Below are 25,690 nucleotides of genomic sequence, written 5' to 3' on the forward strand. Positions count from 1 at the left end.
GCTGCAATGTTGCAAAGATAAGCATTAATCTTTAGAATGTTTATTGGAAAAAGTGCATCTGAATCTGCAAAAAAAAAAAGTGGTGGCGGCAGCTCACTGTTCTGCTTGAAAGCACACGAATCTGCACTTTCTACATGGCAGAAAGTGTGACAGAAACCTAGAAGTGATAGCACAAAATAAGATGGCAAATAAGTGAAAGTTTTGTGAATATCCATAACCAGGATGGCAATCTATCTCCATTCCCACTTGAAAATAATAGCAATTTTAGAAGCGCGCCCTCACCATGTTCTCAAAATTTCAAAAGTGCAAATATCGACTAAAAGATTTTCTGTCCCTGGCATGGACACATAAGTGGGTAGAATGACAAAGAATGGTAAGGAAGAGATGAGAAATGTTACAAATTAGGCGCTAGTACAATTGCTTAGACTATTTTGAGAAAATGGAGGGAAAAAGTTGTTATTAAGTTCTTACAGAAATTCACGTGAGAGATCCAGAGAAAACCCTGAAGTTGCAGAATGAGAAAATGGAAGAAAAATTAGACAGAAAGTCAGAAAACTATGAATGAGAAAAGCATCTCTGAGAAATAAATCTGTACATCTCTAGCTGACAGGAAAAAGAAAATCCAGACTTCCTTTATGGCATAAAAACTTGGCAGAGGAAAGTGAACAGTTGAGCATATTTCTTACAGAAAGCAGCTGCAAATTTAAAGGAAGTCCACAAGATCAAAGACTGTCATCTCAAAAGAATCTCAGGCAAGTAAATCAAAACAAGATTTTTTTCCCCAAAAAAAATACAAAACAGAAAGACTGAAGCTGATTGAAGGCTATAGAAACTCCACAAATCTAAGATCATAAAGGATTAGATTGGTTGTTAGAATTCGTTTCTTCCTTGACTGATAGAATTGTGTCCTGAGTGAACTCCTCTCAAGTACTGATCCGGGGAAGGAATTTTTCTAAAAAAAATATAATGAAATGACGAATTTCATTTAATCAAGTAGGGAAAGAGACATCCTATATCCATTTACAAAATACAGACTGAACAAAGCAATCTGCAAAATGTGCAAGCTGTAAAGCAAGCTGTACTTCACAAGGTTGCCTGCAAAATATCTTTAATGTGTCATCAGATGTAGAAAGTCATTTGCAACTACAAAAAAAGCTCAGACATCCAAGATGGTTCTTTGATAAAAGGAAGAATTATTGTAAAAGCACAGAAAAGAAGAGCTATGAATTAAAATATAATGTAAGCTCATTATAAATTATAAACAAAATTTAAATGGAGTTTTATTTATAAATGCTATAAAGAGTTTAACTGAAAAAAGTTGATGCAAACGCAAATAGCAAATGCAGTAGGTGGTAAAATATACAACAAACTAGCATCTGGACCTATAAACCAAAGAGAGTTGCTACAGCTCATTAAAAAAATTAGAAACGAACCATAATGAACTGTCTTCTTACTTCTCTCTTAAAGTCTGAGGACTTCAAATTCGTAACTCACTCTCTTTGACCAGCAAGTTAGTCTGCAGGACCCACCACAGAAAAACCCCTTTGCTTGGAATAATGAATTCATAATGCATGTCTCTACTTTTGCTTATATGATTTCAATATTTTTTATTTGCTGTTTAAAGATATTATAAGCATCCAGAATTCCCAACCACTGTCGGTAGTATTAAATGTCTTCCTTGGACTATTCTTACACTTGGAAACCAACTTCTGGTTTCCCACTCTTTAAATGCTAATATTTCAACCTTGTAAAGTTTCACCAATTTCAATAAGAACCTAAGAGTCATCATTCTTTGAAGAAGCTAAAGAAATGTTAGCATAACTATATTCTGAAGGTGCCAAAAAAAAAACCCATTCTGTTATATAAAGTGATCTAAATTACATTTAATGTGTGCAATGTTTGTGAGAAATAAATTCCCTCAGTTCCCATGTGAATTCCGTTTCACCCTTTTTCCTGTCATAACAGGATGAAAGCTGACAAGAATCAGGATCCAAGTGCCGGAATCTAAAATATTTCATCAGGGCTTATCAGACGAAACAAATTTGGTCAGAAAGGAATGCAATACTTTGGAAAGCATATTGGTTCAGAATTGTCTCATGGGTTTTTATTTGCTTTCATTGTTTTTAGAAATTAGTACAAACATTACAGAACAGAAGGGGAAATAAATAAATAAAAAGTTCTAATGTGACACTGCATCTAGCTTTCCCCTCCTGGATGAATTGCTACTTTTTGCAAATTCAATACTCACTGAAACGGTGCTACAGACTCTGGAGGCAGTTCGTATGTGGCATGCTGTGTTGTCTTATTGTAGAAAAACTTTTTGTTAGAGGTTTTGCTGAATGCCATCGTCCAGGGGTCTTTGAAGAAAACCAAGAAGATGGAATCAAAAAATGAAAGAGAAGAAAGAGACACATCAAAATTTCTAATTGTATTGTTCCTTTGTACCATTCTTAGCAAACAACTTAACAGATAAACTGTTGTTTGGCTAATGCAGCATAAGAACTTCAAAACAGAAAAATAGGTAATTTCCGTAGAACAGCAACCACACAATAATCGCAGTATAGTACTTTATTTTTTTAAAATTCATAAGCAACCCTGCTTTGAACTAAAAGGTTGTGAGGTGGTTTTGATGGCTGGCAAGGAACACAAATAGCATGTGAAGAAGCTAATTACAGCAAACTTCTTTCAGTATTTTAAAGTTCTTTTCAAGAAAATAAACAGAAGAATCCAAGAAGTTATCCCTCGGCCTCTTAACATTTTCTATAAATTTTCTACCACCTCGGCTAGGAAGAAAAGACATTAAAACATAACAAGGGGGCAACAAATCAAGGAAATCCATGTTTGTTTTTTCTCATTCTATAAAGCAAAAGTAATAAAAAGTGTCCTTACTTAATTTTCTCAACATCCTACACACACACACACACACACACACACACACACACACACGTGACATTGACCCAACTACATATGCTCAAATTCCAGGCCTCAGGCTTGACTATTATATCAGACTTTGCATGAGTCGAAATTGATTTACCGCTGACAGTCCGAACGATGTACAATCCAAAAGGGACAAAATGCCTGTCATCACGGCCAGTGTACGATAGCTGTGAGATTCCACCTGAGCTCTTGATAACCTTCATTTCTAACCTAAGTTTATAAACATGTGAAGAGGAAAAAAAAGAGAGAATAAGAATGAGAAACAATCAGTATCTTTGCATAAACTGTAAGAATCACATAAGCTCTGACAGTCAATATGATTTGACTTTGTCCAAGTGGACAAAGAGAACTAGTTTAAATTCTCGTTCAATACAAGTTCAGCGTCAGGCAAATTAATTCAACACCTTAGCTCTCTCTCACACAAATAGTGATTTATCTCAGACAGATGCTGTAAAGATGAAGAAATCATAAGGTGGGTGGGTCCACAATTTTTGGATGAAGCTTGGTACCCATTTCTTTTTTAAAGGTAGAATTCTACTCTCCTCAAAGAATTGGAATCTAGGCCCTAACATTATGAGGCACCTTCCAAGTTCAACATGAAACCCCGTCGTAAAACATGGCTGCTGGTGTGTAGTCTGAAGCCTCAAGAACTGCAGACCCAATAGAAATCCCAACATCCATCCATAATTTGAAGTGTGAAGTTTGAGGAAATAACTTTTTCATCCATTTCCAGAGATTAGTAGAACCTTGAGACCGTTACATTCATTGGAGATTGGCAGAATGCCTGCAAAGGCTTTGAAAGAGGGTACTGAGGGACTCCGAATATTATAAAGTATAATAAGCATAAAAACTGTGAGGGGAACTAAAGTCAAATTCTTCCATGAATCTCTGCCATAAGAGAAATTCATAGCTTATAATAGGTAAAGTGATGAGGAATGTTGATGAATGATTTTTTAGCCCTAAGTATGACCACATCCAGATTAAACTGATTTTTAAAAAAACAAAGAACAGACATTTTTTTCAATAGGTAAGCATCTATCCCACTCTTGTTTTAGGCAAGAGTGACATACAATACCGTGGGTTTTTTTTTTAACCCTATTGATTTGACAACAAGGAATAAATGATTTTCCTTCCAATATACACTCTATACCTTTTCTTTTTTTTTACAGTTTGATCAATCAGAACGTAATAGTACTGCTTTTCCAAATAGTAACAGAATTCTGAGTTTTCAATCTGCAAATTAAATTACGTTAAAAAAAATGCTGAGAACTTACCTCAGAAAGATCTTTTCCATATCCTCTAGTCTGTAAACTTCCTTCACTCTGTGGGAAAATCAGTAAGCTGAATATGTAAGCTCCAACCCTTAATTGTATCTATATTTCCTATAACCCCCTTCTAGACAGAGTTGGGAAGAAGCTATGGAACTTTTGCTGAATATTTTTAATACCTTGCCCTTTAACTGTATGATGACCCCACAAAAAAAGGAGAGAAACTGCAGCCTTCGTTATTAAAGAGAAAAGATTGAAAAAGACTAAAAAATACAATATATAATGTACCACAAAGAGTAACTGAACATAACTTTTAAATATTGTTTCATTCTCAAGATCATTATAGAATTGAATCTATAGATCTAAAAAATTCTGGACAGCAAAAACACCAATCCACTTGGTAATTCCAGATAGCAAAGTCAAACCATTCTGCTGAGCATGAAACAAAGTTAACCTGCCATAAATTGTGACTAGACAGAAAAATGCAGAATTATTTGTGTAGAGAAAATTAAAGCTGGCTTTTGAAAGTCTGTTCCAACATTATATAGTACATGCTAAATAGACATCAGATAACAGATAATCAGAGTTGGAAGGGACCTTGTAGGTCATCTAGTCCAACCCCCTGCCCAAGCAGGAGACCCTACACCATTTCTGACAGATGGGAGTCCAATCTCTTGAAAGTCTCAAGGGATGGCGATCCCGCAACAAATGGGCTTGCTTTTGGGGGAGATGCTTTGGGGTCAGTGGGGACTGCAAGTGTCTTGATGCATTCCTGTAGTGTCCTTGGCAAAGATTTTTCAGAAATAGTTTGCACTGCCTGCTTTCTGGGACCGAGAGAGAGGGACTTATCCAAGGTCATGCAGCTGGCTTTGTGTCTAAAGTGGAACTCACCCAGCTTCAAGCCTAATGTTTTAACCACTACACCAAATATGCTTTCTTTAAAAAGCTTTACTTTATATAATCTGCTTCTAAAGTTGCTCTTAGTGATGAACAGGCTGTGGCCTCCATCTAGCCTTCCACTTTGCCATGGAATTTATATAGACTGTGTCTTCAGTCTTTCTTCCAGTTTATTCCCGACATGAAAGTCCTCCCAAAGTGAACTGAAAAAAACCTTCTCACAGGCCAACCCCACTTGTACCCTTTGTCATTGTCCAATAGCAATAGAAAACATCAAAACTCTGTTCATTATACTTCATCCTCATAACCTCAAAGCCAAGAATCCAAAAAGATTGTTCACCTGATGGGGCTCATATCTGGGCGGCTAGGTTTAGAGACAGCTTTCACAAACTTTTCTGCAAGCTGAATTCTGCAATCAGAAAAAGAGGTTTATACATGGTACGGTATTGGAAATGACAATTAGTAAAACTTATATGAGAATTTTCTGCAGTGTCTCCCAAAACAAACATAAAAAAATGATTGGATTTAATAATTCAGGCCTCTTCTGAAGAAAGGTGATTAGCAGTTACCTAGTCTTCTTTCCTACAGGCATGTCTCCTTTGATAAAGTGGACAAAAAGAAAACACAAAGGTTTGCTTCTAATATTGATCTGAAGAACTGTCTTGAACAATGCAGATGAAAAGTTAAAAGCAGCCCCATTATCTCACAAAAATATTTATGCAATGGTCTACCCAAACTCTAACTTACCGCTGATTGAAATGCTGTTCTCTAACATCACTGCCATTCAGCACCAAAGCATCCAAGATGTGAATGGCATGGATTTTTCGCCGGGCTTTGCCCTAGAAAGAAAGGGAATTAGGAACATCTCAAACTGCTACTCCTTGCAAAAATTATGCATAGCTGCGTAGAGTGGTAGTCCTTGTGACTGGCCAGAGTTTATTTATTAAACCTATATGTCACCCATCTCACTTTTTTTAGCAACTGGGGGGCGGCTGAATCTAAATTTTTGTCTTTTTTTAAATTTGTACCACTATGCAGATTTTAAGGCAGAACGTTGGGGAGACTTTAGTTCAGCTGGAAGATACTCAGAAGAGATTGCAGTAAATTGGGATCCGAAATTCAGTCATTAAGTGAAACTGTACTTAATCTCACTTTGGGGTTGTTATTTTTTTTTCTTTACCGACCTGCAAAATTCATAACTGCAAGGATTGGTCATATTTTCCATCAATGTCATAACTGTTAACAGTTGCTATAGGAGCCAGTTGGTAAGTGAGATCTACTTGCATTCAATCTATTTATTTCAGTGAGATTAAACAGCACATTTTTTTAATCAAAAGATGCCCCTATCAATTTCTCTCCACTACCTTCTCTGGAGGCCAAAAGTAATTTTATCTTCTGACTGGCTCTTATATATTCTTGGTTTTTTTTTTCCTTTTATTGATGTTTTATTTTATGGTGTGGCTTTGGATTTACAGACACTTTTAGAGCCAATGAAATCGTTTTTCTCGAATTATCATGCCTGCAAAAGCAAAACCACTCTGCCTTGGAAGTATGCGATCTGAATCTGTTCAACCACTGGGTCAACACTTCAACTGCCTCACCTGTTTGGCCTAGAGATAAGATACATCACGGAGCTTTTCTCTGAGACTCCCTCCGTTTTTCAACTAAGTGATGCTTATTTTAGGGATTATACTACGGGCTTTATGCGTTTTTCCTATATCAAAGTAGTGGAAACAATGTCATTACTTTTTTGCTATTGTGTCCACAGTTAGTCCACCTGTTTTCGGCCAGTGTTTCTCCACTTCAGCAACTTTTAGATGTGTGGATTTCAGCTCCCTTAGTTCCCAGCAGTCTATGCATCTTAAAATTGCTGAGGCTGAGAAACTCCTAGCTAAACATAAGCAATCTTTTTTTCTATTAAGGGCTACATATCCTGAGGGACAATTTACTGGGAGCTGCACAGTGGTTATAAATGGGACCAGCAGAAAGACTGGTTAGGAACTATGCCTTTTCTCTCTCTCTCCCCTATCTTTTCATCCATCACATTTGTTCAGGGAAGGAAACAGGGCAAAAACATTTTGGGGAAAAACATCTCTGAAGGTCACCGACCTCTCCTTTCAGCTCAGGAACAATTTCCACACAAAGAAGTGTGTCCCGTGGCAGTTCTATCTTTAGTTCCAGTTTGGTCCAGCGATCCGATTGGTGACCAAGCCAAGTGTATATGTGAGACTTCTGCATATAAGCAATAAAGGAGGTAGCCAGATTAGAGGCAGAAGCAATACACCGAAGAAACAACATGCTCTCAAGCAGTTTGTAGTATAACAGGTGAAAGAAATGTACATCCAAACTAGGATGATGTTTTAAGAAAGATATGAAAGGGATGTTATTAGGAAAGAAAATAAACGTTCAGTTTACTTAACAAGCCTCTCTAACTATTCCCAAAAATGTGATTTAATTTCACATAAGAAATATTAATTATTATAACAAAACATTGATCAAATAAGAAGAGGCTTTTCATCAATTTATGAAACAAAGTTTTCATTTATCTTCAAAATGACAAGGACCACCAGTCAAACTATCATCTGGGTAACTTTGTTTGTGTTGACTCCTGGCGACCACCTGGACAGCCAGAAAGAAAAATATGCCTAATCTAAACAAATTCCAAAATATACTATTTCACCTACTGATATTAACCAATATGCTTAATTATCACATACCCCTAATGATAAAAGGAACTTCTGATCATCACTTCCCGATACCATGCATCTGTAGTCCAGCACTGGTCGAATTTTGTGCAAAGTTTTCGAGTTGAGAGGAGTTGATTTATAACTAAAGATCTCTACGTTAGTACCCTAAAGCAAAAATTGAAAGAGACAGAAAGAAAGAGAATTCCATGATTTATTTCAATATGGTGACCTCCAGAGATCTGATCTGTAACTTTCATCAGTCACGTCTACTGAGCAAGCTGACCAAGCATAATGAGAGTATCTGAAAGAGACTAAGTTGAAGAAAGTAAAGGGCTAAATCTACAACTGCCATTAAAATACATGACTATGCTTTATGTACTGAAATAGCACAATGTGCCCCCTTCAGAGCCTATCAGCACGATAAAAGCTTATCAGCCTACCTATCTTAGCATAAAGTACTTCCATGAAGCTTGTTCCCTCTTTATATTTTCCTTTTCCTATAGTTTTAGAAAAGGCTCAAGTCATTGCATCTAACCATAGTATTTAAGTGAGAGCTTTTCACAGTGCATTTCAAGCCAGCAGCTTTACAAGAATGTTAACCAAACAGCATTAAGTCTGGCCAGATTTTTTTTAATCTTTGCTTTCTATGAATGGCACCATAAAGGGCACGAATGTCGGCTGAATATCTCACTAAATAGGGAAAAAATTCTTACCTGAGTTAGTTCATAGAATTTGGACAAGGGATCAGAAGAGAATGGAGCAATTCGGGCTTGGTCTGGAATCTAGAAAGATTTAAAAATTTAGTTAGTTTAAAATGATAAATTGCCTACATTATCCTGATTTTTATATTAAGCAAGGGGAAAAAAACAAGGCATTTTACTATAAAGAAAAAATATCAGACAATTTTATTCTAGTAGATATTATTGTTAAATCAGATATTCTTTTTCTACCTATATTTTTTATCTTCTCAATCCTCCTCCTTCATGAATCCCACACAAAGAACAATGGGGATTTTCTGTTATAATAAGCTACCTGTGTGGCCTTTGTCCATGCCTGCAAATTATCCAAAAGAATTAGGCAATTCATTTAAACATAAATGAAAATAAGAGTTCCTTTTCAAATCACTAAAATACTTTTCATACCATACATTATTAGCCTATAAAACATGCTGCAATAAAAATCCCCCAAATCCAAGAACCATGCAGAGAAACCAACCTGCAATGAATCTATTGGTTCCCTTCAACTATTAGCAATAAATTATATTTAATTCTGCTGCATTATCTACTCTGTAATTTCAATGAATATTTATTTATACTTGACAAAATACCCTTATATAAAAGATTCCAAACCTAAAATGTTTCAGAGATGCTTGCAAATTCTCTATTTGGAGATATCACAATATCAAGATTTTTTTTTTAACTTTGGGATAATTACTCAAGAAAACACTGTATTCCTCGCTTATAATTATATTTTTATAGATCAATGACACTATACAACACTGTTATCATAATACCTGCATCATTCAGGATGCCAAAAGTTTTGTTGTGATTATAATAATGGGATAATTGAGATAGCAATTTTATTCTTGTTTCCTTTCTCCTAAAAACAAGGGATATATATTCCAACTCTCTCCTTCATCCTTCCAGTCAACTGGACCAGTCAGCAGTATTTCTTCCTCAACAATGAATGCCCATCTCACCAGAGCTCCAGGAACAAGAAATTGCAATCTCCAGGTTCTGTGTTTTTTATGAACAGAACTGGGTTTCTCTTACTCTCACAGAAACTAGCAGAACAAGCTGCCATCCGAGGAAGAAGCAGGATTTTCAATTCAGAGATTAAATGTTATCATCCCAAGTCTTCTCTGCAGTGATAGCAGTGAAAAGAAGAATAACTGGTAAAATGATGAGACTTCATCTGTAAAATAGTAATTTTCAGCTGTGTTTCAGACACATTAAGGAGGATTGTGTCAATTAGATGAAGACAATACAGCTAGTTTAAGAAAATCATAAATAATACCAGACTAGGTCAATTTGTACCTGCAATGTTACTAAAACTGACTCAATTGGTTGTGAAGAGTCATACCTCTTGACCTTCTAAAGACAAAATCATCTTTTCTGGCAGAGAATATATGATGTTCTTATTTGGAGAGTAGAATCCTAGTTCTTATATCAAGAAAGTTGAGAGCCACAAAATATGGTGGGTGTAATATTTTGCTTCTTTGTCTTACTCACCCCCCAAAGTCGGAGGCATTCTTTTCGGATATCAGCCTGTCGTGGTTCATTCAAAGTCCTAAAAGAATATAAAAGGGTCTAAATCTTCCACCAGAAAGATGCTTGAGATTCTTTTTACCCCACCTACTCAATGATAACTTATTACTATCCATTCATCTAGTCATTGAGTCACATTGCTTGAATTGGGTGACCTTATGAATAGATAATACACACACAAAAAAAAACAATACAGGTGTCCTCAATTTACAACGGTTGCATTAGCAGCCAAAGTTACAACAGACCTACCTTGGTGCTATTTACAACCCAGATTCAAACTTCCAACAGTCTCACACACACACACACACGACTGATCTACAGCCACATTTTATAACCATCATGACTTACGACAACGATCGGCAGATTTCATTATGGTTGTAATTTGAGGACTACCTGAAGTTTTTGAAACCCAAGGCTTCCTCACATATAAACTTGTTTCCCTACTAATATGGCATTCCTGCTTTTGAAAAAAAATCAATCTATAGTAGCTCAAATAAGAAAAAGCCAACCTACCATATTACAGATTTGGGCCATAAAAAACACTGCTTCTACCGAAGGAAAATCAATAGGACAAATTTAGTGACAACACACTAGGTAGGGCCCAGTGACTTGAAAGATAATAAAATCCTACTAAATTTACTCTAATGTAATGTAATGTAATGATCATGTAAAGATCATGATATCATGTAATGATATCATGGCTAAATTTGTATCTTACCACTACAAATGAAGATTATATTCATGAGACTAGCTATGGATCTCAAATAATCTACACATTAATTTTCAGTAAAATCCTTAACTATAGTTTTGTAGAACACTTGGAAAATATCAAATCTACTTACGTGTCTTGAACAAAGGCACGAATTTTGGCCAGGGCTTTAATCTGAACAGCACAGAATCTGCAAGAGAAAACAGGTCTATTCTAGAGCATTCAGAGTAACTTGTTAAATGGAAGTCTTATGAATCAAAATATGGATTAAAAAATAAAGAGGCAGAACACAAATAAAACATGTAGATTTGTACCACATTATAATGAATTATATCGCACTAGTACTGTTAGAAATTGAAGAGCATTTCATTTACACTTTTTGCTCATTATATTTTTCACTGCATCTAATCTATAATATTACTGCACATTTTAAATAGGTGTGACTTGTGGACTTCAACTCCCAGAATTCCTGAGCAAACATGACTGGAGGAGGAATTCTGGGAGTTGAAGTCCACAAGTCTTAAAGCTGTCAAGTTTGGATACCCCTGAACTACATAAATATCATAACTTTTTAACATTTTGTTTGTTTCATTTGCACAACAGGGATGCCTACCCCTCCCAAAATCTGAAACCAATGCTTCAGGCAGCAAAATAGTAGCACTTCACTGTTATTCATTAAAATAGAACCTCTCTTTCGGATATCGCAGAAGCACGAAAGAAGTCTTGGCTACTTTAACACAGAAGAATAGAAAAATGAAGTGTCTATTCTCATAGTACAGAGGGGTGTTTGAAGTAGTTCTTTCAAATCGTTTTCAAGCGTGCACTAACTCACTGCAGAATAGGGGACACAATTGGCCTCCCAAAAACTTGGGATAGCCTGGCCTCAGTAGATAAGGAATTGGATATAATATTCTATTTCACCACTTGCCATTTGCCAAACATACACAATGACTTAGCTTCTTTGGTTTAAGAAAAAAAGTATGAGTCTTGGAAACTCTTGCCTATGATATCAGAATGGAAGACTAAAATTGGAGAAAATGCTGCAATTGAAAGTATATATTTACAATAGAAGTTCAACTATTCAGGCAGGAGGGCTTCCTTATATACAAAATGTCACAAAGCAAAGCAGATCTGGATACCTGGAATATGGTTTCAGGGCTCCAACAGAAACTAACATCTACTAATGCTTGGTGTAAAGTTCTACTATTTAATTCATGGCCAGCAGTTAGGGTTATAAATAGAAGGGGATGGGAGAATATGTAATTAAAAAGTGTTTATCTTTTTTCACTATGTTTTAAAATTCATAGTCTTCTTCGTATCATATTCCTTTCCTCACTTTCTTTGCATTTTATTATTTGCTTTTCTCCGCTCTGGATTTCAGTATTTTAACAATAAACACATGGATGAAAAAAGAAAAAAAAGTATCTTATAAGGTAGGGTCTTATGCAAACCATTAAATTTAAAAAGATATTCAGTGAAGTAATTGATAATTTTCAGATAGTAAAAATAACTTGGTAAAATCACTAACAAAAAGAGTGCCACTATCCAAAGGCAAATCCTTTATTTTTCCTGCAGATATGTTTTTCTCTCTCTCAATGTATTAACTCACCTTTCATTTGAGCGGATCATGTAGTCATAGAAATCATGATCGCCTCTGATTACTTCCAAAGGAACAACAAGATTAACATCTTGGTCAGAGTTGCGTAGTTGGTTGATTTTGATGTTCACTGTGAAAAGATAGTCTCTCACTTCTTCGATTCCAGCTTTTAAGCCACGGCATATCACATACCTGTAGAGGCACAAAAGACTTTCTTCCTTGTTCTGTGTGGGTTTGAGGTTTTTGCAAAATGACTAATACCTTTTGCTAGATTATAAGGGAAACTCATGCATATATGTTTCTGAAGAAACATAAATCATGCTATTAGAAAGGTATTTCTTGTAGTCTAGGGTTTTTGAAGGACAATAGCTCCAGAATCATCCAAGGCTTTCCCTGACATTGCTATTTTTCCAAACTATTTGCAGGTGACAGAAAAGAAACTGCAGGAACTAACTGTGAGCTCTATTAATTGTTGATTATAGTAGCTTTGTCCCATTCATACTTTAATATGCCACCAATATTAAGCTATTGTAGCTAATTCAAACATTTCCTAAATGATTACTAATTAATATATACACACACACACACACACACACACATATATATATATTCTGAAGCCTGATGATGGCAGATGAGATTCTGGTATTTTCCCACGTCATTGTAGTTCTTTTAAAGTTGTAGCAACGTTAGCAGAATCTCATCTGCCATCATCAGGCTTCTGTATTGTGTCCATCTGAAGAATATATATATATTCTGAAGCCTGATGATGGCAGATGAGATTCGGCCTAAACGTTGCTACAACAAAAGCACAACTACGATGACATGGGAAAATACCCGAACAAAGCTGAATAACATACATGTAAGTACCCGCGAAAACTTAAAACAAATGTGTGTGTGTGTGTGTGTGTGTGTGTTAAAAAAGCAAAAAGAAAAGATCAAACATAGTCTGGTAACAAACAGAACAAATTTTTATCCAGTGCCCTTTGCCTTCCCCCAACTATCTTGTATGGTTCTTTCTCTTTCTCTGATTCCAAGAATGGGAAATTCACAACCAAAATCAGTCATAAAACATGTGTCAAGATTGCAACTACATCAAATCTTTTATCACTGTTTCCTCATTCAAGCCGATTGTCTTCGCATTTCTCACATCTCACCTTTCTGAATTGGCAGGACGGCTTGTCACAGGTTTGAAGATTGATACACATTCAAAGCAGCAATACAACAAATACACAAGGCCAACACTGAATGGTGTGAATAAGTCAAAGGTTTTGCAGATAAAGTGCCCTCCTGGAGAAAAAAAACAATCAAAAGGGAAAAATGCATATTACTTTATATTCTATCTTTCCATCCAGAAATTGAGTTTATCTTTCTGAAACATAAATGAAACCAAGACAGAATGCTTTGGCTGTAGCTCCTTAATGAATCTGTGCTCATCAAAGAACCAAGTGTATGTTTTCTCATTCTGTCCCAAGCTTTATTAGCTACATAATTTATCATAGCAGTAAAGCCTTACCAACAGACATCTTGAAAAACTAAACTGTGAAGAACTTGATGATCTGGTGACCAATCATGGCCATGACTGCACAAATCCATCTAATTCTAATTGTGCTCTTTCTTGTTTCATGAAAGCCTGTTCAGGCATATCTTATTCAGATTACTGCAATGGACTCTACATGGGGCTACCTTTGAACGCATTCAGAAGCTACAAATTGTCCAGCTTGCAAGGGCATAAGTAGTTATGGACACACCACAATACATCCATGTAACACTATTACTATAAAGGCCTCTATTATCCTCCTACAAGAATATCTGCATATATCTAAATACATTTTAAAAACAGCAATTCACAATGACAAAAAATAAAATAAAAAAACAAAAACAGCCCAAACTGGAGAACCTTGTCACTTATAGTCCAAAACTTGCATAAATATTTTCAAAGGAAATGCTTCATAAACAGAGAAAGACAAGACAGACTGGAGAATATCTAACACCAAAATCACAGAGGAGGATAAAATATAAAGGTAAGGCAAAATGGGACAGCACCTGTCCGTATAACAGAGAGTCCTGTGAGGAATTGACAAAGTGTCAGCTGCTTGCTTAGGATCTCTTGGATGTTTTCCTGTCCTTCTACTGAGAAGCCCTGAAACGCACAAAGTTAAATGCATAATGGTTTAATATCACCATCTATATGATTAAAAAATAAACGCTCTTCAGGTTTTTTAGTGCTATCTTCCAACCAATCCAACCATCAGTACTAATCTGTCCTTCTCTGGAGTGCCAAGCTTCACCTTGGCCGGGCAAAACATTGCTGCCACTCTTTCATCTATCTCTTACCAACACCAACCACAGAAGAATATGCTTGTTGCCTTTCTGCTCCCTTCAATTATTATAGCACCAAATTACAACTGAGATATGTAGATTTGGGGAGGAGGGAGACAAGATAAAATAAAAGCAGTAGTGAAGTATCTTCTCTCTGTTTGCAAGCTGATAGGCATCATCTGTCTAAAGCAGTGCCCCCCCCCCCCACCTTTTGGGCAGCAGGGACCCGTTCCATGGAGAAAGGTTTTTCCGCGGACCGGAGAGGGTATAGTTTTGCATGCTGCCTGCATCCCACAGAGGGGGCTTTGCTTGTTTGCACAGCCCAGTTGCTGGCATGCTGGCATAAAGGATAATTTCACCTCATTTTTCTGTATAATCCTATTGGCAATACTCACTGAACATTCTGGGAGTTGCTGCCCATATGTAGATCAGGGGTTATTTTATAATAATTTTTAAGGAACCACTGCTAGTCTATTGTTTTGGTTTTCGATGACTAGGTCAATGGCCAAGGTTATTCTGACGGAGGGCAGCAGCACTCAGGTCTTGTACACTTGAGGCATTTATGGAAAAGAAAAGAATGGAGTTCAGATTCCTGTTACCTCTAGAGAGTCCTTTGGAAATTGGACATTAATGGGAAAATGATAATTGACTTTTCATTGAGTTTCACAGGCTCTTGATTCCAGAGTTTGATGCGTTATTAAATAAAGGCATATCCCTCTGGGATAGATTGACTATGCACAGTTGTCCATATAATCCCGGGAATCAAGTTCAATTCAAAGGTAATTATAGCAGCTAGATAAAATTTGTCAACTATATCTCAGACCTTTCACAAAATGTCCTTCTCTTGAACAAAACATATTTTTTGAAGTGTTTTGCTTCACTTAAGACATAAAAATATGGTTTATTAACTGCAAATAAAGTTTTGGTATCTACACTCAACAAGATCAGCAATATAGTTACATTGAAGTGTTAAGTTTCTCAAGGACATCTGTAACAAATAATTTGGTGACATTCAGTGAACATGTGTGTGCCTACACACACACACACATTTTTCATTTCCACACAGTTCATTAATCCAGTTCCAGGATAAAACAGAATGATCCATGAAGTAGCTGCAAAGGAAAGCTAGCATTATGATTATTTTCCTAATTTGACTGCATGTCATAGCATGCTATGAAAGAGAAGCTGCAGATAATGCCCACAGGATAAAAGGAAAAGAGAAAAACGACGTACCCCATCGGCCATTAAGAAATGCACCCCCTTCTGATCTGTGTTGTCCAGCACAAACTGCTGAAAGGCAGATATGTTCTCAGGACGGGTGATGTCGCCATCTCCCTCAACACCCCCTTCACCTAAGTGGGAAAACAAGGATTTTGATTTTGAATCACATACATTAATACTGTACTTACAAAGAATCGTTTTTTTAAAAAACCTGTTTTAAAAAATTAATTACCTAACTTTCAGCAGGAAGTATTTTAGAAGGTTGTTTAGTAAAAGGAAAGGCATTTTTCTTATCCCAATACTGCCGGTTTTTCCTATTCTTAGATAATTAATGTTCTTGCAGAAAACCATGCATCCACTGAGGGTAGTATTTTCTAAAATGAAAACGATTTGTGTGCTTACCATAGTAAGGCTCAAAAAGCTCACTAGATGCGGCATAGAAATCCTCCAATTTGAAATCGTTTGGTCCTTTTAAGGTCATCCCAAAACCTTTTGCATGCCACTTCTTCCTCCAGAGGACATATTCTGAGAAACCACCAGGGCCAGCACATACATCAGCAAAATACAGCAGTTCAGCAGAACTCTCTTTAATTAGTGGTTTCTGCAAACAGAAAAGATAAAAATTCAATCACCGCAACTAAATCAATCTCCCAAGTAAATAGTTGCTGATATCAATCTGTTAAATTGCTTAGTTTCTGAGGTGCTTAATCAACTATCAATTTCAATAAAGCTCTAAAGATTTTCCTACTCACTTTTCCCATTCTGAAAAGGCACCAGAGATACACAAATAAATGAAAACCCTCACCCCACGAGAATCCTTTGGGTTTGTAAACATGTGGTCGAAGACATAATCTATGTTTGCCATCTTCATTGCAGCTCTGTAAGTGTAAGATGGGCACTTGTTAAGAGTTTGCCCTTAACTGACCAGATATGTCCCAAAGTGTACTCTATTCTCTGACCTGTTTAGGAAGAAGGCTCCGCGGATCATCTCATAGGGATTGGATCTTGTACGAGCTCGGCGCATCTCCACTCCATCCAGCACATCAAAAACAGTCTGCAGAAAGAAATTAGAAAATCTAATCTAAATGGGAAAGGACACTTAAATAGAACATTTTGCTATTCCATACTTGGAACTTTATTTTACTTTACAGAACCCAATTAGGGGGGAACAATTAGCAATGGAACAATTAAACCATTCTTTAATCAGAATGCAAGCTTCATTAAGTAGACAAGGCCAAAGAAAATTCAACTCCAGATAATTGCTAAAAATACTTTGAGATTGGCTACAATAACAGAAAAAAAGAGCAGAGCACTAAGAGGGTGCATAAGTAGGCAAGGAAACCAGGGCTGGGGTCAGGGGGGAAGCTATGAAAGACAGGATGGGTGTGTTATGGAAGGGGACGCTTGCTAGTGAGGAGTGTGCCAGGAACAAAAATGGCCCATTGTATCATGCTGCCAATTTTCATGTGCAACCTCAAAAAAGCAGGTTTTTCTTCCATAGCCGGATCTCATCAACTTTCAGAGATGACACTGCTTGACAGTGGAGGCCTACAAAATGGCAGGTAGTTACATGTACACCTCAAATTTGGTACACAACTACCAAATATCCTGGATGATTAGACCTAGGGTCTTATAAATCCAAAATGTCCTGCCACAGCTGTCTTGTGTGCCAAATGTAGCATTTCCTCTCATAATTCCACCAAAGGCAAATAAGGGTGACCATGATAATGCAAGAAGCCATCCTCAGACTTAAATAGAGGTATCTTGGACTGGTCCAGGTTGCACTGGTGTGCTAAAACTGAGCCAGAGTGAAATGGTTTCTTCCCTGCAGGTTTCAAATGTGTGCTGTCAGGGAAGTGACTCCAAAATAGCTGCAAAGTTTTCTAGCTGAAAAATTGTGGCTGTGAAGGGCATCTGCTCCATCACTTGAGAGCCTGGACAAGGCATCTTCCCATTCGCATGGGGCTGGGACACATAGATCACAAAGTTGAGGCATGAGACTAAAACAGACCATCAAGCCTGGCAATAACTGAGTTGCCAGGCTGTGCATAGTTGCTCCAGGTTCTCCAAGTTCTGGTGTGTATTGGATACACTGTGTGCCTTCAGATGTTACTTCCAAACCTTGAAAGCACTCTTGAGAATGAGCATCTCTTCCAATATGGTGTCACGGATTTCATCTGCAGTTAACCTCCCAAAGTAAAAGGAGCAGAGCAGAGATGACTGAGTTGGTGTTGTGACCTGCAAGAGCAATGTTAGGGGCAGGCACTATAAAGATAGCATTTTATACTATTTTTATCCTGGGGTCTGGGTGCTGAAGGAGTACAGATACAAGCATCTTGTTATTGGAAAACCTTATTGGAATGGCTCTTTGTTTCACAGTAGCCCAGAGAAGGGAGTAATGATATGTGAGAAAGCAGAAATAAACTTGTAAAAGAAGTTTGCAAAATCTAGGAACCACTGCACATCTTCTTCATCATGTGAGAGCTTTATTACTTTGTTACTTGGTCTACTTGAACCTTGATAGGATCTATGCTCAGGCCTTCAGGTGAAAATGAAATAGCCCAAGAGTTCTATCTTGATGAGATAAAATGTGCACTTTTCAGCTTCGAGTATAGACAATACTTTTGGAGGCACTGCAGGATAAATTTGACATATATTCCTGTGGTACCCTGGAGCAGATCAAGATGTTGCTCAAGCAAATAATCGCTATCTGAAGATTTCATGAAAAGCTGGACGACCACCTGGATTTTCAGAGTCTGAATGGCATGACCAAGTATCGTATTTATCGGCGTATAACACGCACAGGCGTATAACACGCATCTTCATTTTAAGAGGGAAATTTCAGGAAAAAAAATTAAATTTCTAAATAAAAACTTTGAAGCAAAATAAGGGTAGCTCAGAACTTTTTTTTATTAATATTATTACCACTTATAAGGTAAATCAGTGGTCCCCAACCTTTTTGTACCAGGGACCGGTTTCAAGCAGAAATTTTTGCAAGGACCGGGGGAGAAGAGAAGAGGAGCGCTGGCTCTCTCGCTGCTCCACCATCCAAGGAGAAACTGCTTCAAAAGAAGCGGGGCTTTTCCTGTCGCCGCAGCTATTCAGCGCCCGTTTCACCCCCACTCCCACCCGCGCGCGCGCTTCAATCCACAGTGTCCCATTCTGCCTGCCTGCCTGCCTGCCTTAGTTTCTGGTTGTTTGGGAGCAGCTTCGGCTGAGAATAATAACTATTCGCCTCTTTTACTCAGCCGAAGCTGTTCCGATTCAACCATTAACGAAGGCAGGCAGGCAGGCAGAACGGAGCACTGCGGGCGGGCGGACGGGGTGGGGTGGGGAGAAACGGGCGCTTCAGGGAAGCTGCGGCGACAGGAAAGCCTCCCCCGCTTCTTTGAAGCAGTTTCTTCCTGTGCTGGTGGAGGAGCGAGAGAGCGACTGAGAGAGCTGACCCAGAGAGAAGGACAGGCTTCGTTGCTTCCTCCCTCCCTTCTTTCATTTGTGTCCTTGATCCCCGATCCCAGCAGCATTCACCGAAGGTGAAGAAAGCCGCCATTTTTTAAAAAAAATTCTTTGCGGCCCGGTAGAGAGTGCTCCACGGTTCGTACCGGTCCGCGCCCGGTGGTTGAGGACCCCTGAGGTAAATAATGCAAAATAATGCCCTCTGCTCGCACCGCCCGGCCTCCGCCCGCACCGCCCGGCCTCCGCTGGCTTCTTAACATATATCGGGCGTATAACACGCATACATCATTTGCCCCCTATTTTCAGGGGGAAAAAGTGCGTGTTATACGATAAATACGGTATTTGAAATGGCTAAAACTGGTCTGCAAGATGATAATCCCCTTTCTTGATCTAGATCACACAGTGCACTCCTTGAAGCTCCAGTATGGTGATGACAGTGGCAGAGAATAATTATTGTATGAGATCCAAGATCAGCAGGAGAGAAGTTGGTTGCACACAATTATGTGATTTAGATATAGTCATTACAAAGAAGCAGCTCTCCTTTGAAAATATATTATTCAAAAATAGGACAGGACTGCTGATGGAAAGTAAAATGACAAATAATCCTGTTCTGCACATTTTTCTCAAAGAATTCACAGAGATCCACTATCTCTAGCTCAGAAAGTACATATAGACAATCTTTGGGATAGTTACTCTGGGGACAAAATTTATTATGCCATCATAGAAGTGGTGTAGGGAAAGATGGGCAGTCTGCATGGCATTGGAAACCCCCATTCTGGGTCAGCAGCAGTTGGCAACACTACTACGAATAGTGCTTGAGTGGCCCCCCTCAGGTTTCCACATGGTAACATCTTAGTGATATCCCTGCTCTATGTTTAGACTGGTCCAAACTCTTCTTTAGGAGCACCCACTTCAACATTATCAGAGTGCCATCCTCAAGAGATTTCACTGACCGAATGCATTCTTCTGTAAAAGTCAAACCAGCTTCATTCAAAGAGGGTAAGACAATTCATATATTCTGTTTGTTAGCATAATTACTCCATTTTCAGGGTGGAAACTATGCTGAAACATAGGTAAGTTTAAGATTGTTCCTCTAAAACAACTCATCCAAATTTCAGTCTGATTATTAACACACAGTAGAAAAGGGGGAGAGGAACTACATAGGGGAGCTACTTAAGCCTTCATGTTACTGGAAGCTACTCTTTTCTAAATGTCTCAAAACCATCAGCCCTCAGATTTTTCTGTTTTTGCATTGCACTGGTATTTCTCCTTTTACTGACAGGCCCGTTGTGGTTCCAGGAGATAAAACTCACCTTGCATTGGAGCATGCGGTGTATGAGTTCTTTTCCACAGAATTCCGTTTCATCATCAATCGCCAGTTTCCTCTATAAAACAAAATGTGGGGGAAATGAATCAATATATGCAATGCATTTGTCTTAAGTCCAAGACTGTGTAACAATCCCAACTCAAAAGAAGAAAATGTGATTTCAGAACTGAAGGACCTGCACATTGTATTTGACGGTGCTTCTTATATCAAATGTTTCTCTTCCCAGGATTTCTGGCAGCAGCAGCCTAAGCCCAGGAGAAGATACTCCCTTCTTTAACCAGTGATGCAACTTGCATGAATCATCGTTTCCCGTTTAAATCTGAATCATTACAGAGCCCTAATAATATCATCACCTTTTTCTAAAAGGATATGATATTGTTAATAAAATTTAAGACTGAACCAAAACAGTGAAAGAACAATTTACAAATAATGTAAAACCCATTAAGACAATGTACACATTTTAGGCCCTGGGGAGTTTGGAGTGCTTGCAAATAAGAAATGTTCAGCCATTCAGCATGAGGAAAGGAAGCCCTGCCTCACCCTGACGTAGTCTCACAACCTCATCACCATCAGTGCATTGGCCTGTTCCTGATTTTGCAGCACATGATCAGAAAGAGATGCTTAATCTCACAAACAATCTTCCTATAAAAACCATCATGGGGAGCCCAAACTTTTGGGATAAATGGATACAAAAAAGTAAAGCTTTGTGGGGCAGGGAGCAGGGAATCTTATGATACTCTAAAATTATCTTTGCTAATTGAAAATGTCCATGTATGAAGCTGACTCTTAAAAAGTATATTTTTAAAGTTTCATATCCTATTAGTAATTTCACAACAACACAATGACTTATAGCAGCTGAATTGGAATAGAAGCGTTCCTTATTCCACCTGCAAAGCCCCTTCCCTGGTATGGTCTCAAAATTCTACTCCATGGAATTCTGAGAGCAACATGGACAATTTATTAAGACTTTACATAGATTCATCTAACATACACAAGGCTGACAAAATATTCATTTTATACCAAGATCAATGCATAGACAGCTGAAATTCAAGCCCATTGTTCTATCTTATAGTAAAAACTCTTTACAGACACAATACTAATAGTCTATATCTACATCTCCAAGACTTTTGGGGAGTTGGGCAGCATATAGTTTTAATACATCGTTTTCATTATCTTCTTCTTCTTCATCATCATCATTTATTTCCTTATAATAGGAAATATGGAACTTACAGATATGGGAACAAGGAGTCTATCTTAACTGTATTTTTCAGTATATGAACAATGACAGACCCATTCACTGTAAGATCCATTCACTGGTGTGTGTGTGTGTGTGTGTGTATAAATTTTATTGATTTTAAAATTAAAACAAACCAACAACACATACATAAATGAAAGAGAGAAAAAGAAGGAAGAAGAAAATTGAAGAAAAAAAAGAAAACAATTAAAAACATTCTCATCTTCAACAGTTTGTAAGACCTCTTTTTTATCCTTATTTTATGCCATATACACACACCAAATCCTTACATATATCTGTGTATCACTACTATGGATCTATCCTATCCTCTTTTGCCTTTTAGTGTGAAGTCTATCTTTGGTCTATCCATTTGTACCAGCAGTTCCAGCTGCTGTAGTATATTGAAGTGTCTTTATTTTTTAATGCCAAGGTTAATTTGTCCATTTCTGCACAACTTGACATTTTTTGAATAATCATCTCCTCTGATGGAACATGAGGCTGCTTCCAACTTTGTGCAAAAGCCAATCTGGCCGCTGTCAAAATGTGTATTATTATATATTTCACTTTTTTCGATATTTGTTTATCAAAGATCCCTAACAGAAAGGACTCTGGTTTGAATTCGATCTGTTCTCTTGTCATTTCTTCCAGCCAATTTCTAATTTTCTGCCAATATTTTTGAGCTTCTGTACAGGACCACCACAAATGGAAAAGAGTTCCCTCTTTATTTTTGCATTTCCAGCAATTCAGACTCATATTGGGGTGCATCTTCACTTAATCTCGAAGGAGGAAGCTGCCATCTATAAAACATTTTATAGGCATTTTCTTTATATGCTACCGATTTTGTAATTTTATTATTTCTACCCCAGACCTTTCCCCATTCTGTTATGGTGATGCTACGTCCTATATTCCTACTCCAGGCTATCATGTTCCCTTTTACAATTTCTTCTTCTACTTCTAATAAATAATTATAAAATTTTGTTATATTTTTTTTGCCTGATCCTAATAAAATTTTATCTAATTGCTGGAGTTTATTGTTAATTCCAAATTCTTTCTTGTCCTGTTTATATCTACTTTGAATTTGAAGATATGCCCACTGATCAATTTTTAGTCCCCGATCTTGAAGTTCTTGCCACGATTTCAAATTTCCTTGCGTATCCAATAAGGTCCTTATATTTAATCATTTTAGTGATATCCAGATTATTTGGGTGAATCATCGCCTCCATTGTTGAAATCCAAATTGGTATTTTTAAATAGTGTTTTTTCCGTATTTTCTTCCAATTATTAGTTAATAATGAGTCTCTGATTAGGTGTCTGTGAAAATATTTCTGGCTAGTTTTCCCTACATCCCATAAAAAAGCATGCCACCCTCTCTGCAAGTCATGGCCTTCTAAGAATAATATTCTCTTATTGGTTAAATTCACCCATTCCTTCAACCATACTAAAAAGGCTGCACTATAATACAACTCCCAATTTGGAAGTGCCAGCCCTCCCCTGCTCTTCATATCCTGCATTCACTGGTATATTTTTAGTCTGAGCAACATGGAGAAAGCAAGCTTATATGAACTCCCCTAAGAATATAGTATCTCAGCAGTAGTCAGCACATCTTTTAACAATATGCCAATATCCAATGGAGGGGGAAAAAAACTATTCATCTCTCTGCTATTGCTTACATTCTTAGCTACGCTGCCACTTTTTAGAACATGTAAATATTGAAGAGCAGTGGTCTATGCCAGACAGACAAATGGCAATTCTAAAAAATGGGAACATCACTGGAGCAAATGTAATTTCCTATTGTTGTGTTTAAACAGCTTGTCAAATTATTCAAGCTTTCACAAATACAGTAATCAGAGGAGTGAAGAGGCACTATTATATAATTTGAAACTGACAAACAAGGCCAGCCAGTCACACACTCAAGTGCATCAACCTGCTTATTTCACAGGGAGTACAAGCTGAGAAGGGCCTCCCAAGCAAAATGCATGAATATGTATCCCAGCCACACAAAAAATATCCACAAGGCTTCTTTGGCACATAAGAAAATAAAACAATTTTGTTTTTACAGATACTTTTCATAAAATAACCTTAAAGAATTATACTTGCTTTCCAGGCCTTATGGATTCTCAGTCCAATGGCTACAAAGTTCACTTCGCAAACATGAACTAGATGTAAAAATAAAAATGGAACTACGTACGACACCCCGAAAGAATAGAATTAAAATACGAGGGGGAACCTTCAGTGGAAATTCATTTAAATAGGATTTCATTAAAATCATGTACTAAAATGTGAAGTGTAAGTCAGTAACTGTATTAAAAGGTTAAAAAGGTCAAGATATTCTACTTAAATTTAAAGTTATTAAATTTATTATTTTAATATGCTTTCATAGTTTCAATTAAATTTAATAAAACTTTAATTCATTAGGTGAAGTTTAAGACTATAATTTTCCACCTGAGGTATCTTTTAGCATACTTGGCCACTTTTTTTTATTTTAACTAACACTTCTTCACTCTTAACCAATTCAGCATTTATTTTTTTGTTTATCTAAGCAAGTAAAGAAATTTACACTCATGCTATGTTGTCATTGATCAAAATTAATACAAATTATCCATTTATCTATCACTCTTTTATTCCTAGGGCTATGCTTTTCAGCAGATCCATTTCTTTATCTCAAGTGATCTTTCAGTAGTTTAAAAAAAAATCATTGAACCAAAAAATAAATATTTTAGCATGTGTGTATTGTAAGTGTTCTAGCAATTTTGCAGTCCCTATTCAACAATCTTCATAATACATTAACATATTTTCTCTTTCTTAGAACTTTTTTATTACTTCTGATTTATAACTGTGAGAAGGATCTTGGCAGTCTTAGTGGACAACCAGCTAAATATGAGCCAGCAGTGTGCAGCAGCAGCCAAAAAAAAGCTAATGCAATCCTACTGTTAAATTGCATTAACAAAGGAATACAATCGAGATCAAGTGAGGTACTAATACCATTCTATAAAGCCTTAGTAAGACCACACCTAGAGTACATATCCAGTTTTGGTCACCACATTATAAAAAAGATGTTGAGACTCTAAAAAAAGTACAGAGAAGATCAACCAGGATGATTAGGGATTGGAGACTGAGGCATATGAAGAACGGTTACAGGAACTGGGCTTGGCTAGTCTAGTGAAGAGAAGGACCAGGGGAGACATGATAGCAGTCTTCCAATATTTGAGGGGCTGCAACAGGAAGGAAGGGGTCAAGCTATTTTCTAAAGCGCCTGTAGGCCAGACAAGGAATAATGGATGGAAACTGAACAAGGAGAGATTTAACCTGGAAATAAGGAGAAACTTTCTGACAGTGAGAACAATCAACCAATGGAACAGCTTGCCCTTGGAAATTGTGGGAGCGCCATCACTTGAGACTTTCAAGAAGAGATTGGACTGCCATTTGTCAGAAATGGTGTAGGGTCTCCCGCTTGGGCGGGAGGTTGGACTAGATGATCTATAAGGTCCCTTCCAACTCTGATTATCTGTTATCTATTATAAATCTCTTTATCTACAATATTTTTACTTTGTCTTTCAGTAGACATCAACAATAAAGATTTGGCGGGGATTATTTCCTTTGTTGTACAATACCTTTCCGATCGTCATCCAATCCTTCATTTCTTCAGCATCTGGAATTTCTGTGGTACATTCTGGGCACCAGTCCACTTGCTCATAAGCACTAGCCTGTGCACAAGAGAAAGGTGGTTTCAAAAGAGAGCCTATAAGTATAATAAATCTGGCTCAGTGTACA

General features: G+C 37.3%; 2 protein-coding genes across 2 annotated transcripts in view; one reads left to right on the forward strand and one right to left on the reverse strand.

The window, feature by feature from the left end:
• Positions 1-9,752, forward strand: part of CCDC167 (coiled-coil domain containing 167) — a 42,362-nt gene extending 32,610 nt beyond the window's left edge. The window contains exon 4 of the mRNA XM_087965609.1: positions 9,400-9,752. Coding sequence (XP_087821735.1) covers positions 9,400-9,659 — 260 coding nt within the window. The 3' untranslated portion in view covers positions 9,660-9,752. The remainder of the gene's footprint in view (positions 1-9,399) is intronic.
• Positions 1-25,690, reverse strand: part of CMTR1 (cap methyltransferase 1) — a 40,804-nt gene that overhangs the window by 5,667 nt on the left and 9,447 nt on the right. Inside the window, exons 5-23 of the mRNA XM_026681328.2 lie at positions 25,531-25,623; positions 20,672-20,743; positions 16,862-16,956; positions 16,708-16,780; positions 16,305-16,503; positions 15,915-16,033; positions 14,406-14,502; positions 13,517-13,649; positions 12,375-12,554; positions 10,899-10,955; positions 10,021-10,078; positions 8,503-8,571; positions 7,820-7,954; positions 7,212-7,334; positions 5,850-5,941; positions 5,443-5,511; positions 4,212-4,259; positions 3,035-3,147; positions 2,249-2,357 (exon numbers count right to left, since the gene is read on the reverse strand). Coding sequence (XP_026537113.1) covers positions 2,249-2,357; positions 3,035-3,147; positions 4,212-4,259; positions 5,443-5,511; positions 5,850-5,941; positions 7,212-7,334; positions 7,820-7,954; positions 8,503-8,571; positions 10,021-10,078; positions 10,899-10,955; positions 12,375-12,554; positions 13,517-13,649; positions 14,406-14,502; positions 15,915-16,033; positions 16,305-16,503; positions 16,708-16,780; positions 16,862-16,956; positions 20,672-20,743; positions 25,531-25,623 — 1,934 coding nt within the window. The remainder of the gene's footprint in view (positions 1-2,248; positions 2,358-3,034; positions 3,148-4,211; positions 4,260-5,442; positions 5,512-5,849; positions 5,942-7,211; positions 7,335-7,819; positions 7,955-8,502; positions 8,572-10,020; positions 10,079-10,898; positions 10,956-12,374; positions 12,555-13,516; positions 13,650-14,405; positions 14,503-15,914; positions 16,034-16,304; positions 16,504-16,707; positions 16,781-16,861; positions 16,957-20,671; positions 20,744-25,530; positions 25,624-25,690) is intronic.

This window comes from Notechis scutatus, chromosome 1 (genome assembly GCF_049901735.1).
Source record: "Notechis scutatus isolate UNSWTSFEM ecotype Mainland chromosome 1, rNotScu1.2, whole genome shotgun sequence".
NCBI lineage: Eukaryota > Metazoa > Chordata > Lepidosauria > Squamata > Elapidae > Notechis > Notechis scutatus.